The sequence below is a fragment of the Falco rusticolus genome, chromosome 4 (assembly GCF_015220075.1).
Source record: "Falco rusticolus isolate bFalRus1 chromosome 4, bFalRus1.pri, whole genome shotgun sequence".
Taxonomy (NCBI): Eukaryota; Metazoa; Chordata; class Aves; order Falconiformes; family Falconidae; genus Falco; species Falco rusticolus.
The window spans coordinates 1,031,933-1,049,118 of record NC_051190.1 but is presented as its reverse complement, the minus strand read 5'-3'; the positions used below and the strand labels follow the sequence as shown (position 1 = coordinate 1,049,118).

The 17,186-nt window shown below is 42.4% G+C and overlaps 1 protein-coding gene across 11 annotated transcripts in view; it reads left to right on the top strand.

Moving 5' to 3' along the window:
* The first annotated feature begins 202 nt into the window (after positions 1-202).
* The window catches only part of DCAF1 (DDB1 and CUL4 associated factor 1), a 53,961-nt gene continuing 36,977 nt past the window's right edge, over positions 203-17,186 (top strand). For all 11 annotated transcript variants that reach the window (XR_005103559.1, XR_005103565.1, XR_005103561.1 and 8 more), the window contains exons 1-7: positions 203-410; positions 5,699-5,816; positions 10,523-10,599; positions 11,351-11,424; positions 12,387-12,500; positions 14,554-14,691; positions 15,684-16,187. Coding sequence is in view for 4 of the 11 variants with exons in the window: in XM_037382711.1 (XP_037238608.1) it covers positions 5,707-5,816; positions 10,523-10,599; positions 11,351-11,424; positions 12,387-12,500; positions 14,554-14,691; positions 15,684-16,187 (1,017 nt within the window). In the remaining 7 variants the exon portion in view is untranslated. The remainder of the gene's footprint in view (positions 411-5,698; positions 5,817-10,522; positions 10,600-11,350; positions 11,425-12,386; positions 12,501-14,553; positions 14,692-15,683; positions 16,188-17,186) is intronic.

Genomic DNA, 17,186 nt, shown 5'->3' with positions numbered 1-17,186 from the left:
CGGCGCGGGGGGGCGGCGGCCTGCCGCTCGCTGCCTCTCGGTGGCGGCCGGGACAGAGCGCAGGGGACGGCCCCTTCCCCCGGCCGGGCGGGGCGGCGCGATGGCGGCGCCCGCCGGGAACTACAACTCCCGGCGTCCCCCGCGGCGGCTCTTCCCGGCGGGCGCACGCGCGGAGGGCTCGTGGCGCGCGGACTCTGTTTCCCGGGAGGCCGAGCGCGAGGCCCCTGCCGCCCCTCCCCCCCGTTCCATGCCCGCGGCTCGCGACGCCTCCTCGCGCGCTGTGACGCGGCCCCCAGCGTGGTGACGCGCAAAGTGTGTGCCCGCCATAGCAATCGCGGCCGCCGCGGGGTGTGCGGGGCCGAGCGCAGGGGCCGGGGCCAGCGGCGGCGACCCAGCGGGGCATCGGGCAGGTACGGGGTGCCGGGCGGGCCGGCCCGGGCCGCGCAGCCAACGCGCTTCCCCCGGGCCGGGCAGGGCAGGGCCGCCCGGGCAGGGCCGGTTGGCGGCCGCGGCCTCCGCGCCGGGCAGGGCGAGGCGGTCGCCTCAGGCCCTGGCTGAGGGAGCCGCCGGGGCGGGGGGGCTGAGCGGGGCGGGTTGGCCTGCGCGGCCCGCCCCCACGCTAGGGGGCGCCCCCCGAAGCGCCCCTCGGCCGAGCGGCGGCCGGCACCCGGTGAGGCGCTGCGCCGCCTTCCCCCCCCGCCCCCCCCCCCCCCCCCCCCGCGGCCTGTCAGCCTCCCGGTGGGGGGGGCGGGCCTGCAGCCGCGCCGGCCTCGCCCGCCTCGGGCCTCCGGCGGCCGGCCCGCCCCCCCGCCGGGGCTCTCCCTGCGCGCCGGGGCGCCGCCGGGGAGGGAGGCTCTCCGGCCGGGGCCCCCGCCCCCTCGGCGCACCTTTAAACCTTCGGTTGGAACGGCCCGTGCCGGTCGTTCCCCGCTGGGCGCCGGCGGGCCGCCCGCTCCCGCAGGCCGCGGAGGCTGTGCGAGCTGTCACCGGCCGGGCCTGCCCCGTCCCGCCCCGCCGGGTGCGCGGCCCTCGGCTCCCCAGCCGTGCCGGGAGCCGCCGTTAGAGCGGGAGCGCTGGGTCCTGTTGGGCGGCTGTTGGGCCGTCGTTTGTAGCAGCAGAAGGCTGTTCCTGTTTTCTGTGCTTGTCTTGGCAGATCGGTGTGTACTGCCAGGTTTGTTTAGTAAAAGCAGAAATTCCAGGAAACTAAGTGACTTCGTGGTTTTTCCGTGGTCATAAACATACTAGAACCATAAAAAATGCTACATTTTAAAACAAATATTGAAAGCAACGTTCTGTTGTAACGGCCGCATTGGAGTCCTGTTAGGTGTTGAAGTGGGAAGTTGAGCAGATGAGGAATCCCTTCAGAGCTGCCCTTGTGTGCGATGCCAAAACATGATTTTGTGCTCTTTAGATTGTGAAGATTTTGTTAGTTTGTGGCGTGCTTTATTCCACAAGTGAACTTGAGCGCTGACAGTTCATTACGCTTCAGCATTAACTTTGGCCTGGGTACTTCAAACTCAACAGGTTTAGGCAAATAGCTGTCTGGTATCTCATCCGTTTAAAGAATAATTGTGATGAGAGGAAGATTTTTTTTTCATTTTTTTTAAAGTAGGGAATTCCTCATGTGAAAACATAAATATGGAAGAACATACAGATGTGTTGCTCAGCTTGCTATGTATTTAACTGCATTCCAACTTAAGTTCTTAGCTTTTCCTTACAGTGTTACGTTTCTCATCTATATTGTGTCCTTAGTTATACTTAGAATCATGCATAGGAATGGTATGAAATTTGATTATTTAAGCTAGGTCAGAATGTAGTTGTTAGAATTTGGGTTGGCTGTACATGTGGATGTACAAATCCTCTTGTAATTTTGGTCTGCATATGAATTTAAATGTGCAATCTTTCTACAAAGTTAACTAAAACTGATTTTTTTTTCCTAAGGTAGGATTTTTGTTTTTGTTATGTGGCTCTTTCATTTTCCATTTAAATTGCTAAGGTATGGATTTTGTGTTTGTTTCCCAAATAACCAAAATACTGGTTTTCAGATTTTACAAATAGATTTATTTTCACGTAAGAGGTTTCATACTTGAAAATGCATGTCTGTACTGAGGTCAGTGTGTTCAGAACCTCATAATCCTTTTCACGAACACAACACAAAATCAGTAGGTGAATGACCTGGAGTAGTGTTGCAGTCCGTCTGATGCTCAGGTATGTTGAGGAACAAAAGGGTGAAGCTGAACTGCTTGAACTGTACGGCGCTCCTCAAGGTTTGCGGTTTGAGGTCAGTGGGATTTACATTTCTTCGCTGTTCAGCGGTGTCTTGACTAAGGTGCCTCCAGCACTAAGGTGCCTGAGATTTAAAAAGTGTGAGAGTAGTTCTAGATATCTGTGTCTGAATACTTCTTTGGGTTTCCCTTTTCTGTCAAATTTTTACATCTAAGTTCAGAAGAGTAAAATGCGCACAAAGCCTTTGCTGTGATGTTGGAGTATAAGTAGTGTTTAATATTGAAGCAGTACTATGTGCTGAAACGTGCATGTGTGGATTTTCAGTGGAGTGTTCACAGCGAGTCATAATTAAGGTTGTAAATATTTGTCTTTCAGAGTCAAGTCCTTTGAGTAAGTGCTTCATGTTTGGTTAATATCAGTTCTTTCGGTGATGAAATTTTGACAATAGTGGCATTTGCAAAAAAAAAAAATCCCACTTCTTAGCTTATTAGAGATTCTAATTGAAATCCATAGTAGGCCATGATTTTCAGAACTTATTAAAAAAAAAATTAACCCCCCATGGATTTAAATCCACAATGAGACAGCTGCTCCTAGTTCTGCTAGTTTCTGGAGAGCAATTTAAGATTTAATTTGTTCGCCAGCTTGTCCAAGGGATATAATGAAAGTCAGAGTTGCTCTCACAGGCCTTCCTCTCCAGCAGGCTGGGTATATTTCTGACAGTTTAATTCATACTGTTTATGCTCTTGTCCTTTCTGCAGAAATCTTCAGTTTAAGATGGAATTCTTGAAAAAAGCGAGCACAGTAGGAATTGCCTTGGTTCTTGTATTTAAAAAGTCATTCTCCTGCCTTAACATTCCATCCACATATATATTATACTGCTAACATGCATTAATATGAGAACTGGGGAAGCAGATGCTTCTGAGGTAATTTTTGTTGCTGCTGCTCTTTGTGGTGTCATCTAGAATAGTCAAATTTATTTGAATAGGCTGGGAGGGATAAGCCTGCCGGAATAGATGAGATGCCTTAGTGAGGCATTTACATTCATTGCTGTGTACTTATAGAAAAGGTGGCATTTTAAAGTTTTATTTTGGGAAGATAGTTGTGTGTCAGCACACCCGTAATGCACTTTTAAGTGAGGTAGCTGTCCCTAAAACCTGGAATACTGGGATGTTTCTATTTTCACTTGGTTATGGTGTAGCGCTGGGTGTCCCAGAGGGCAATGTGAGCAGTTCCTCTGGTCTTCCTAGCTGGAGCTTTGCTGACCTGTTGTAGGTATTGCTGGACCTTTCCTGTTTTCTGGCTGGAGTAGTTAAGGGTTGTTAGGGGAAATAAGCTATTTTTCAGGTTGTAGGAGGGCCTGTTACAGGCCTTACGCAACCTCTGGGGTCACAAGGCACTTTTTTTCTGTATCCCTTGGTGTAGAACAAAGGTGGAGGCATCCAAAACGGTTGAGTGCAGATACCGTTACAGCACTTGCGTTCTGAGGCTCAGAGTAGATTTGTCTGTATGTTTATCTGTGATATTTAAAAGCTCAGAAGTGCTGCTGGCAAATGTTATTCAGTTAATGAAAAAGGGAAGGGAGCTTTTTGAGCTCGGAATAGTTTTCCCTTTCAAAGATGTTTCGGGGTGTGTGTGTGTACAGTCTCATTATGTTTTGTTGCCTGCATTTAGGTAGTGCTTCTTTTCAAAAGCGATTTATGCATTTGCATCAGATTTCTCAGTCTAGTTCTGTGATGAATGAATAATGAATGCTTTAGATAAAATCATAATTACTTGTCATTTAGGAAACGTCATCTTTCTTTATGCTTAGGTGGGTTTTTTGTTAGCATATGCTCACTTCATACAGTACTTATCAAAATAGTGTTCTTCAGACTGGGTGTCTTGTAGTCACAGGTTTATTTTTCCAGTCTTTCGGTGACGATTTTTCACGCAGTTTCTGCCAGTTTCATCTTCAGCCAGGTAATCTTCATTTCTTGTTTCCCATTTAACTAACCAGTCGTGATACTTTAAATTCAGAAGCACCTGTGAGACAGGAGGTAGATCTGTAGGGTTGTTCATCCATTCCCTGAGTGAGAAAAGGTTTTAAACCAGTTAGAGGTATCTAACACTCAATTAAACGTGGTGACGTTTTTCAGAATGAACTTGGGCTTATATGACCTGTGTTGACTTTACGGCTCCTTTTACAGTCTGTCACTTAACTGGTTCAAATACGTATTTCAGGAGTTGATGTGTATGTCACTGTTTGAAACGTATCTGTATTTAACGTTGTTTTGGAAAGTTGTTTCTCTGGGTCAGTTATGACAAATGGATATTTAATTTCATAGAAGATGGATATTGGCCATGTTATGGCTAATTAAATGCTGGAAATTTTAATGTGTTTTTGGACATGAAAGGATTTCTTCTGCTGTGTTATCTGCCCCTCATCTCCAATACAATGTCAGTTTTTAAATTAGGATTGGGTGTTCCTTTCTCCAGAAGTTACAGCTCTTCACAGCAATCGCAGTCTGTCAGATTGGAAACTAACTGAGGGCATGGCAGTGTTTTGAGACAGCTTTTGTTCTAGTTTGGTCTGTCAATATTTCTAGTAGATTTTTATCAGACTGACAAAAAAATGACACCTGGAAACTTAGAGGCTTAAGCAGAATCTAGAGTGATAGTTCCCTCCATTGAACGGTACCGTAACAAGTCACTTGGTACTGTAGGTTCTCACTTTTGAAGATGGGAAGGTAAAGCAGTCAGCTGCAGTCTTGCAAGTAAAAGGTCGATAAACCTGAATTAACTGCTCCAGCGGTCTCTCCTGTGATCGTTCTTCTTTTTTACTAGAGCCACTGACTGTTCTTGGAAAACTTGAACAAGTAGTGATGTGGCAACCCCCCAGCTGCCACTCTGGTGCTCCTGCTGCTGCCCACAGCTGCTCAGTGCCGCCTCTGCCTTCTGCCTTCTTGGCATATGATTCTTGGCACTTTCACTGATGTCTGGAGGGTGCTAAACTGGAATAACAACACTGATCGTAATCTTGCTGCCCTAGCTTTGTTGTTTCTCGAGTAAATCCCTGAGCAACAGCAAAGGACTAACTTGGGTCTGGCTTGTGGAATTGATAGTTTTAAAAAGCTTCAGTACCGAAGACACTTGTGGTTTGGTGTGCATACTTGCCATCACGGTCAGGGTTCTCATACACCAGTTAAGACTTGTGTTCAAAGTGTGTGCATGTTCTTTATTCTTCAGGCGCAAAGGACCAAAAAGAACTTTCCAACTTTTGAAAGTGAAGTTCAGCAGTATTCTGTCACTTAATCTTTTTTTTCTCATTCCTTGTTGCTGGGTGTTTACTTGCCTCTTCCAAATGACTTGTAATCTTTGATTGGGATTACTTCAGTGAATATAGTAAAACCGTGTAGGATTTCCTTCTCATTTTTCTGCCTTTTTTTTTTTCTTTCTTCCTTTTTTTTTATCTTGATTGTTACCTCTGCCTTAGGCTAAGCCATGACTTCAGGATCTGGGCATGTGGACTCCAAGGCTGAGCTCACTGCTTTGCTTGAGCAATGGGAGAAAGAACATGGCAGCGGGCAAGACATGGTTCCTATTCTTACCAGGTAAGATCTATTAAATAAATTCCTAAATACCTGAAGTTACATGACAGCAGCTTTTACTGTGTTTTGGCTTGATATTTTTATATACCTGATTACCTGTTGGTAATTAGTTTTCTTGGTCCAGAAGTTGAACTACAAGTGTGGTATTTAAATAAATACAATTTTTTGTAAGAAATTTATATTGCAAAGGTCTTACACAGACGGTCTCTAAGACTTGAGTTTAATTCTCTGAAATTACAGTAGTCAGAGGTATCATTATAATAGTTTAAATAACTTTGGTATCTTCACCTGAAGCTTGTAAAATGTTGATCAACATCAAAAGCTGTGAGAATGTTGTTCCGTCAGAGTGGTGGTGTGGGGTTTGTGATTGTAGTAGTGTTGGTCAGATTAAATGAAAGGATGAGAGCAGCTCCTTGGATGAATCGAGGGGATTATACTGAGAAGACTTTATTGAGGCTCATAGGGCATGTTTAAAATTTTAAAACTTGATTTTAAAAACTGGATGTTGATTGACTGGTATTGTGTTGTATGTGTGTGGAAAATATTCCTTGGACTGATACATTATTTTTAGGAGGTGTGTAGGTACTAGTAACACCATTAATTATAAGACACCTTCTATTACAGGAGAAACATTTGAATTATCAATTGCATTTGTAGTTTCACAAGCCAGGCCTTTCTTGGGTAAACTGATAATACTCTTGCTTTAATGTGAGATTCACAGAAATTCCACCAAATTCCTTCTCGTGCCACTGCTGGCAGACCCGCTGGCTGTCTTGTGTGTGCAGGACTTAACCATGCTTGTATGTTAAGAGCAATCCAGGTGTCTGTAATGCACTGCTCTGCATTGTTGGGTCAGATGAGTCTGTGCACAGATTCTGAGCTGGTACTGGGTGGAAGTAACAGGAATCCAGTGGAACTTCTTTGCACAGGTCTGTGCCATGCCTCACCTAGTGGGTACAACTTGTCTTGCTGTTCTTACTACGTGTTAGAAATTGTAGCACAGAAGAGGGAGATGAGCAGCAGAAAGCCAGTCCTAAACACCTGAAAATGAATAGGTCTCTTGAAAATCACGAGACCTTTTTTTGTGTATCTTTGCATATTGTCTGATTCATGTCTTCAAGGAAATGTGCTGTTTCAAGGCCTTTTCTCACAGGCGTAAACAGCAGAAATTTACTATATTCTAAGAAATTTAAAGACATCTGAATTAAACATGTCTTTTCTTGTGTTTATAGCAGTCTGGCACTTACTGGTCCCCATCAGCTCCCTGAGTTCCATATGTTATTTATGCCCAGACAAGTCTGATAACTCTCTTTAGGTTCTCAAAGGTTTCTGTGCAGCAGGCAGAGTGGTTATAGATGGTGAAAGCTTGGGTGTTTTGGCTTTAGTGGAGGTAATAGCAATTTTTGTAAGCTAGATAGCAAGGGGACTCTACTGGCTCTGGCAGAAGTTGGACTTACAGGGCTTCAAGTGTCAAGTAAGTCATATGCCTGTTTGGAGTAGGGGGTTTTAGATTTAAAAGAATTTGCTGGAAGAGATACTAGGAATCCTCACCAACTGGACCTTGCGTTAGCTGATGCCCTGAGGTGCAGTAATGCCCTTGCATTTTGTTTTAAACTTAAGGCAGAGGAAGCTGCGGTCATGCTTGTTGGTGAGTGACATTTTTCTACTTCCTTCCACTTTCTGAGCTAAACGGAAGAAAACTTCCCTGTGTGGACTGGGAGTCTGTTAAATGTGATGCCGAGGCAGCCTATGTGAGAGTGCAGTAGTGAGTGTTTCAACAGTAATAGGACAAGAACAAGAACAGTGTGACTTACAGGCTGCAGCTGAATTGTCACTTCCAAATAAGCTAGTTTTCTGAATTTACAAACTCTGGAGTGTCAGAAGGTACGATTGAAAAAATCGCTTGGAAAGTGTCAGCAAACAACAGATACTTAATATATATGGTTTTCAAAAATACTGTAAATTGAAATAATATTGCAAGAGCATTAGTTCATAGTCTGGATGCAAGTCGTGTTCAACTGTTCTAGCAAATCCTGGGAGTCAGATCCTTCACTGCATCCCAAGAGCCTTTGTCATAAAGGGAATAAATCAGCAGCTTAACAGCGTACACACAGCTTTCCACAAAGCAAGCATGTTGTGGTATGGGATCCCAGGGCATCGTACGCTGTTGCAGTCTGTTGTAAAGGTTTAGGTTGGTCATTAATGCCAAATGATGGCATAGAGCAATACTAGGATGGCTTTACATTATACCATCTAGATCATTGGGAGTCTTGCAAAGTTGACATGCTTTTATGTATACCACTGCCCCTTCCTTCCTTACTGCCAAGGTGAGCTCAGTTTGTGGAAGTGAAAACGAGGATCTGACTAACTTTCCAAAGATGATTGCAAAGGCAGTTGTAAAGAGAAATCAGTAAGAAGTGAGGGGAGAGGACCCCTACTCCCATGTAAAACCTAGATCTTGTCAGCAAACACTGAAGTGGCTAGAGAACCAGTGTAGCGCCAACTGAACAAAGGAAATCTTAAAACCTGAATAAAAGTTCAGTGTTTCTGTGAGTTGTTTTTTGCTAAAGCCCTGCGAACCACGTGCCTGTGTTATGAGGCAGCCATGAGCTTCGTTAGCTGTTTGACTCCTGTTGCTTCAACTGAGAATTGACAAAGCTGTTGGTCTAGATAGATTCATACAAGTGACTTCACAAATCACCTTTGTACATGTTAGTTAAAAGAAGGGTATTGTAAGCAAGCTTGATTATTTTTATTCTTTTTGAAAGTAAATTTAAAGAGACAGTGCTTTTTTATTTTGGTCTGACAGTTGTGACTAATTGTCAACCCATAATTGGTGATTCACCTGCCTGTTTCATCTAGGCTGTGATAATGTTGTCATCCCTGAAATCACTCGGCAGCTTCAGCTGGCATGCTGTTTGGCTGCCTATCTAAACAGGATGGACTGATGAGAATATTATGGTCACTCTCCATGCTGCTCATCTGTCCTTTCTGGCACATAATCAAAATGCTGATTGTCACCTAGAAAGACCTGACAAGTCTAGGGTACAGCTTCTCAACTCCCTGTTTGTCCTAGTTGTCTGTCAGCAGGCACCCCTCAAGCTATTGGTTCTCACGGAGAAAAATGAGAAGCGGGCAGTGGGGTATTTAAGTAACTTGCTTTTGCCAGAAATTCATGAGAGCTCAAGCTGTGCCACCTGTTAGCAAGGGACACAATTTGCATCTGTCCACATTCAGGCTTACTAAAAGTAAATATTAGAACCCCACAGGATAAACACTTTGCTGAAAGATAATTGTCAGATCAGAGACAAGCAGGAAAGTTCTCTGCTCATTTCTGATAAGCTAATTTGCTTTTCCTACAATCTGGGTGGGCTTCGTAACATCATCCTCTGCCATACCTGCAAGTCAGTGTAGTTCACTGAGGCAGGACCAAGGACATTTTTTGCCTCTGATTGTCCCTGGGAACACAGGATATTTTCTGGAAAGTTACAGGAGTGGAGTTGAAGTCAGTGACATTCTGTAAGAGAAGTCCCCTGCAGAAATGAAATATTTTTTTAGGGATTCGTGCTGCCTTCCAGCAGTTTTTTCCCCTCGTCTGTAATAAACTCCGCCTGGATTGCTACCCTGAGGTGTTAAGACCTTGTTTTAAAATGCTGTGCTCACATTCTGCACCCCATTGTAGACCTCAGTAGAGGGGAGGGGGTAAGGTTTTATACCAAGGAAATAAGATTTAATTTGCTGATGTTCTTTGAATGCTGCACTCTCTTTCACCTCAGACTGCATATATTTCTGCTATAACACTTCATGGAGAAAGGCAGTGTGTGAGTATGGAATTATTTATTCCTTGACCATAAGATAATCTCCCTCTTGCTGATTTTGTTTAAATAAAGACAGTAATTCATTCCCTTACTGCTCATTCTAAATGAATTAGAGCGTAGGATTTCTTGTGTCTGCTGAAGCTGCTTCTCAGTTTAGGGGAAGGCGTGGTCAAAACTACCTTCGTTGTTTTTTTCTGATACAGAGGAACATTTAACGCATTTTGAAGGTCTGTGAATAGGGGGCTGGCTGAGCTTCTTGTCTTAGCCAGTGCAGTAACTGACGCATATTAAAAAGTTGAGCTTTGATGAAGCTGAAGGGATAAGTTGAATAGAGATTGCACAACACTATTAAATATTAAATATTTTTAATGTTACACAAATAATTAAAATTTCATATTCAAGAATAACAGAAAAATGTGTAGGCAGTTTGAGCAGCTGCCCCTGCACAGGCTGAATAGGAAGGAGGACTAAGTCACCTCTTCAGGACTTACTCTGCTGCAAAAGAAGGGCTATGTGATGGTGAGAAGTACTACTCAAGCCCTTTATTTGCTCTAGTTCTCTACAGTACATGTTGTAGAACATCACCGGGACTCTTATCATGAGTAAATAAAAGGTGTTGGCCCCTCCAGAGTGTCATGCCTGTCATCACTGGGATGTTGTTGTGGGTTCAGCGTGTTTTGGAGCACAGTGGGGGGCGTGAGATACTAGAGGCAAGTCTCGCTTCTCACTCCTCTGTTATGAACAGTGTGAAACCCTCTAGTGGCACTGGATATTGTTCAAATGAAAGTTACTGAACTGTTCTGTAGTACTTTGACAGATAGGCTATTGTGAGGAGCTGTGCACTAGGAGAAGATGGTGAATTCTGCTCATCTGATGTTGTTCCTTCTGCAGAATGTCCGAGCTAATTGAGAAAGAGACTGAAGAGTACCGCAAAGGGGATCCAGACCCGTTTGATGACCGACACCCAGGTAAGGTGTCCTGAGTGGTTTTGGCAGCACCAGCTCTGTCACAATGGGTACCTGGTAATTCATATTGAAGAGAAAACAGTTCTTAGCCTCAGCGTGCCCACTGCTGATCAAAGTCTGATACTGCTTTTGCGCTGGTTAATTGTGCTCTGTAGGGCTGATATCTGGCTGTTTTGATGTTTGCTGCAAGAATTTGAGACCCTGTGTGGAGTTTTGGAAGAGTGTTTTAGAGGCTGATTTATGACATAAGGGTATGAGCATGTTAACAAGTTGTAGTTAATGTGAAGTAGTAAGTGTTAAATGGACAGAGAAGACAGTCTGTCCCAGATTATCTTGAATTTGCTGTTTGGTAAGTGCAGTGCTTTGGAATAGTTAAATGCAGTCACTGATGCTTTTTATCTTGTTATTCTTAGAATTGTTTTTTTTGTTTGGGTTTTTTTTTTTTTTTTTTGGAGGTCATTTATTTCCAATTTACTGGAACAGTTTCCCTGGCATCTACATCTTCACTGTCTACAAAAATTGACAGTTCGATACTATCGGACTGCTAAAACATGTTGTGCTTTGACTAGTAGGCATTCCAGGGAGGTTATATCTACTAGAAAAAATGTTAAGTCATATAATTTCTTCAGTAATTTTCGTTCTGAGAAAGGTCCTGCTAACTAGAGTATTCCACAGTTGATTGGAAGATAAGCAGTTCAGTATTAGTCGTGACATCTTGAGGTAAGTAGATAATCTTTTCCTGTTTCTCCCACAGGTCGAGCGGACCCAGAGTGCATGCTTGGCCACTTACTGAGAATACTTTTCAAGAATGATGATTTCATGAATGCGGTAGGTTTGCTCTGGGAACTGTATCTGTCAATTCCTGACACCTTCTTATGTTTTTTGTTTACTCTGCTGGTCAACCTCAGTACTTAGTATTTATTTTACTGTTGTCGGGACTATCTCTTCCATAGTGGTGTTTTTTAAGAAGAGTTTAAGTGCAACTCATTTGCCACTGTTAAAGTGACTCAAGGAAGGGGAGAGTTCATGAGCTGTTCAGGAGTGCTGGAATGTGTGTAGTAACAATTGAATCAGTTCTTCTTAAGGTTTATCAGTCTCTCTAAAGAAAATGTAGCTCCTCTAATACAAGTTTAAAAGCATAATTATTTTCTGTAATGGAAATTAATATCATTAATTCCAATGCCTTGTCTTTGAATACTTGGAAGTGCTGGGATGCCTGTAGATGCAGAGGAGTATGTCAGCTGTAGAAGACTCAGGCAGAGAGTTGGGAGGCAAAGATCTGGCTTTCCTCTTGCATTGCTATACTCTAACATGAGTTAATAGCTAGAATTTTTGTTACTCTCACGTCCCTGCAAGCACCTGCATTGGTACACATTGCTGTAAGGATTCTGACAGGTTGCTCGCACGTAGCTTTGTCTTAAACAGCAAGCAATAAGTAAAGACAGGTGCCATTTATAAGTGTGCAATTTTTTATGTGAAATTTTTTTTAGCTATTATGTTTATATTGTTATCGAACTGCAGTTTGTTTTTAGGCATTTGTCTTTACAAATCATTTTAAGATGATGTTTAGTCAGTGAACAGCAGATCAGAGGGAAATGCTGTTTCTCTGAGAAGTAGTTTCAGCTTCTGAGGCACTGAAGGGAGCAGGTGAAAGGCTAGTCATCTTGAGATCCAGGGCTTGCGTATGACATTCCTTTATCATTTTTCTGCTGTGGGAGTTGTAAGGTTTTCACTGCACTGGTTTGGGTCAGAGTTAATTTCAGACCAATGCTGTTCCTGATCTTCTCTAGCTAGTGAATGCTTATGTGATGACGAGCAGAGAACCTCCATTAAACACTGCTGCCTGCCGACTTCTTCTGGATATCATGCCGGGACTGGAAACAGCTGTTGTCTTTCAGGAAAAGGTATCATCTGTACTAAGGCTTGATTTGAAGTTTGGTGTATTATGTACAGCAGTTCTTGCCATAGGAGAAACCAGTAAAAAGCCATATTGAAATCCTGTCTCTGGGACACAATATATTCAGTCTTACTAATGGTTTGGGGCTTTTTGGTCTTGGCTTGTTCAGCTGATGAAATCTTGGGTGTTTCACAGCTTTTAAGGTGTAACGGGACTGAGTCAGAGGAGCTGGAACTTAATGTAATGTTTTGGGAAATGTTGAAATTTGAATTGTTACTATATAGGCATGTGAGTGGAGCAGGCTGTATAGAATGTGACAACTTGCTGTAGGAGTCTTGCCCAGTAATCCCCAGCTACAGCAGAGTGACAGCACGATTAGAGCCGAGTGATAAGCAAGTCATACTTTAACTAAGCAGTATAAAATCCACGTGCTTTGCAGGGATTATCTGGAACTGTGATGGACAGCCGAATCGGACTTCTGTATGTTGACAAGTGTGGTTTTCTGTGTTGAAAGTGAGGAGAAAGTAGATTTCACTCCTGAGCCATAGTTTCATTGTCAGTAAAAATTAATGTTTTTCTGAAGTTAGGAAATCAGGTAGTGCTTTATATAAAAGTTGTAAATTGATTTCTTTACCTCTGGAAATATGGATATGAACTCTAAAGCATGAGAAAAGGAAAGAATAATGTGCTGCTTCTGTGAAGGATTGAATTTAATTTGAGATCTTTTTGATCAGTCCAGAGACTAAGGCTGTGAGACTTGGATCCAAAAAAATGAAAACTAAAATAGTAGCTCTCCATTTGTGGAGGATATAGCTTTTTTCAGAGAGTAATGTTTCTTTAAATTTAAATTAAATTTTGAAATTGTTTTGCACTTGAAGACTTTTTTTTTTTTTTTTTTTTTGACGAGTATATATGGAACTCTGTTACAGCACATTGGGTTTCTTTGTGCAGCTTAGGGGAGCTGACAGAGCCATTTGAGGAGGGCACTGCTCCATCATAAAGGAGCCCTCTGCTGTCTGAGGTGGTTTACATCTTACAAGTGTTTTGTTTTGTTTTTTTAAGGGACATAAGAGCATTTAAATAATAATGCAGTTTTCTTTGAATGTGTAACAGGCAACTCTTTAAGAATCTGTAAGCTGAGAGTTCTCATTGAGACATATGTTTATTCATTATTACTTTTAACTGATCTTTTGTATTATACCTGTGATTGAAATTATGTGCGACATTGCTGTCACAACAATGATCTGTTGTTGTATGATGTTTCAGAATCCAGTAATGATTTGGAGGAAAAATTGAATCTTGAATTCTAAACCATTGTCTTTTTAGTTGACTGTTTTACTTTTTAATTACACATATCTGGCCTTGTTAAAAGTTGCCTGACAGACTGTGTTCAAACACTGCTGATTTTGTTACTGTTAAAAATACTAACCATATTTAACATTGTTTTTCATATGTATGGATTGATACACTTGCTCTCTTCTCCAAATGTTATCCATTTTTGACTAAGATGAGAATTGTTCTTTTGCTTGATGAGTTGTCATTAAAGAGTTCCTCTAGCATCATGTAGCTTGCATATTTAAGTGACTTTTTTCAATTTAGCCCTAGTAAGCTTTTAGCGAAATGTGAGAAATTTAGCCAAGTTCTGTTCTACTTGGTGTAAGTTCAACACAGCTTCTTTGAGTTCTGTTAAATTGCTGGAGATGTATATTAGTGGAACAGGAGCTTGGGCTTGTTTTATTTCAACAAATCAATTCACCTGTAGTGTTTTGCTACTTCCTAGGCAGTAGGTTGACTGGCCACTTCAGAAGACCTGTGCAGGTGTGCGAATCCTAGTTTCAAGTATCTGAATCCTAGGAACAGTTTTATGCAGCTTAAAACGTTAGATTTATTTCTTTTTTTGGTTTCAGATATTTATGATACATTACATGATGGGTAGGAAGTCTAGCCTGGTCGTTACTAGAGATAGGGAGAATTGTTACCAACAGATGCTTTCACTGTAACTGAGAAGTTAAAAATTAAATACAACTGTTGGAATTGCTTTCTTATTTTCTTCATTCTAGGAAGGCATAGTTGAAAATCTATTTAAGTGGGCACGAGAAGCTGATCAGCCACTAAGGACGTATGCAACGGGGCTGTTAGGAGGAGCTATGGAAAACCAAGATATTGCTGCAAATTACAGGGATGAGAACTCGCAATTGGTAATGATCTGTCAATCACTTTTCCTTTTTTAGAGGGCAGATACCTTTTTTTTTTTTTTTTTTTCCCATTTCTGGGAAGCTTACATTCTTGAGTTAATATATGGGTCTTACAGTGGTTGTAGCAATATCTGTAAGAGTCAGTAGCTCATGCTTTCCATCTTTTCCTGACCATGCATTTGCTGAGGTTGGTACATGCAGCCTGATTACTCTGTTATACCAGTTGTGTTAAAAATGCCACTGGAAACATAAGAAGGCAAATACTGTACTTTTTGATGGGACTCATTCATAGCCTCCTTAAAAATTTTCAGAAGCTTTACATCTGTAACTGTTGCATGTTACGATTTACATACTGGACAGGGATTTTAAAATGAAAGGTAAATCAACATAGGGACAACTTAATATGAAATTCTATTAACTTCTATACTAAACCTTTCATCAGTGCAGTGTTGATCCTGTATGATTATCAGCAATTGAGATGACTTTTGGGAGAACATAGGATAGGCAAATTTGTCTCCCAGGGCACGGTACTATGTGTTGAAGCACAGGTGAATTCTAATTCTTGCTCAGTTAAGGCCTTTAAAAATGAAAGTGTGACCTTAGGTTTTGTGGAACTGCGATTTATCAGAGCTGCTGCTTTGAAAGGGAATGTTGCTTTTATTCTAGGCTGGGCAGAGATGATGGAAAGATGGTGCAAGTTGGTATGTGGTTCTGCTAGCACCAATATAGCTCATCTGCTCTTAATGGCTTTCAAAGCACTTTCTTCTTTCAAACCAGGTGCTGGTATTTTAGATGAAAGTAGCTGTAGTAAAAAGGATTGGAGTTCTCTTATTCACTTTGGAATCATTATTCCTCTGGGCAAATGTATGCCACACCACACTTGACACTTTATGCTGTGGAGTTGGTTGTATGATAAGAACAAAAAATACGGCTGATGTGAGTTGCATGATGGAAGCAGGAAGTGTGTTCTCATGCGTGCTTCTTTTCTGAAACAGGTAGCTTTGGTGCTTCGACGGCTACGAGAGTTACAAGTTACTGAAATGACTACAAAACAAGAAAACAAGCGTCCTAGTCCTCGGAAAGTGCCATCGGATCCTCTGCTGCCTCTAGATGAAGAGGCTGTGGATATGGATTATGGGGAGATGGCAGTAGATGGAGAGCAAGAGGAGGTTTCTGCTGATATGGATATCTCCTTTCATCTTGATTCAAGTCACAAGACCAGTAGCAGAGTAAACTCTGCTACAAAGCTAGATGATGGGGGACTGAGAAAAAGCAAATCAGGGAAACAGCATGAGAGAGACGGCTTCCGGAAAGCTAAGCAGAAGCTGGGCTTCTCCGCTTCAGAACCAGAGCGGATGTTTGTTGAACTGTCCAACAGCAGCTGGTCAGAAATGTCCCCGTGGGTGATTGGCACTAATTACACACTTTACCCTTTGACTCCCGCCATAGAGCAGAGGCTGATTCTTCAATACCTGACTCCCTTAGGGGAATACCAAGAGGTGAGCATATGAAGGTGGGAGGAAGCACTCTGTGCTTGAATTTGAACTTGAATTTGTCCTGACAAAACTGAGTGGTATTTGGGGAAAAACTTGCAGAACTGTTGTTACCGCGCTCTGATGTTTCCTGGTATGATTAAGATCAATAACCTTTCCTGAGTTGTTGATGACTTTCAGATTGATGAAGTCGTTAGTTTGAGTATTACTCGGTAGGTAATACGCAAACCTGAACCTAGCAGGTGTGTGGTCTAGTAGTTGGAGCATGGCACTAAGAATTTTATTGCTGGTTTCTGTTGGTGATTGTTTACATGACAGAGGGCAAGTCACTTTGAAATGGAGACATTTTTCCTGTTTCTTCTGGAGGATGTGAGAGACTTACACAATTGAAAGTCTGAGGAAATAATGAACTTGAAATTCTAAATGAAGTGGTTTGTGTAACCTCTGCAGTTGTTCTGATGAGAAATGGCAGTGCCCATGTTCTGCAGATGCTTTTGAGAGCTGTTGTTACTTATGTGGACAAAGTAGTTGGGCAGTGTCAAATTTACTAGGTGCTTCCTTTTTCTTTTTTTTTAACCATATAACTGAAGTTAGCATAGGTCTGCAGGCCATCTTTATCTCTGCCTAATCTTTTTTAAGGTGGTTTAACTTAATTTGAAATAGAAAAAATCAACACAGTTTTGCTTTGTCATATACATAGTGTGTGTTCCTTGCTTCTGTGAGAGCCAACGGAACAATTATCCCCCTAATACCCTGCATGCTGACTGGATCACTTCATATGCCAGCAAGAATATCATATAAAAATAGGAATAAACTATAAAGCTGTTACGCAAAGAATTATGCAAAGGGTTTTAATTTGTTGCCCTGCTGTCCTGTTTTTTCTGTTTAGTTGTTGGGTAGTTGTCTTTGCACAGATGGAAAGTGGAACCTATCGCCAGGGTGGTATCTGTGTGACTTGCCATAGCTGCACTTGAAGGAGAGTCTTAAGATTTCCGTGTGGCAGCT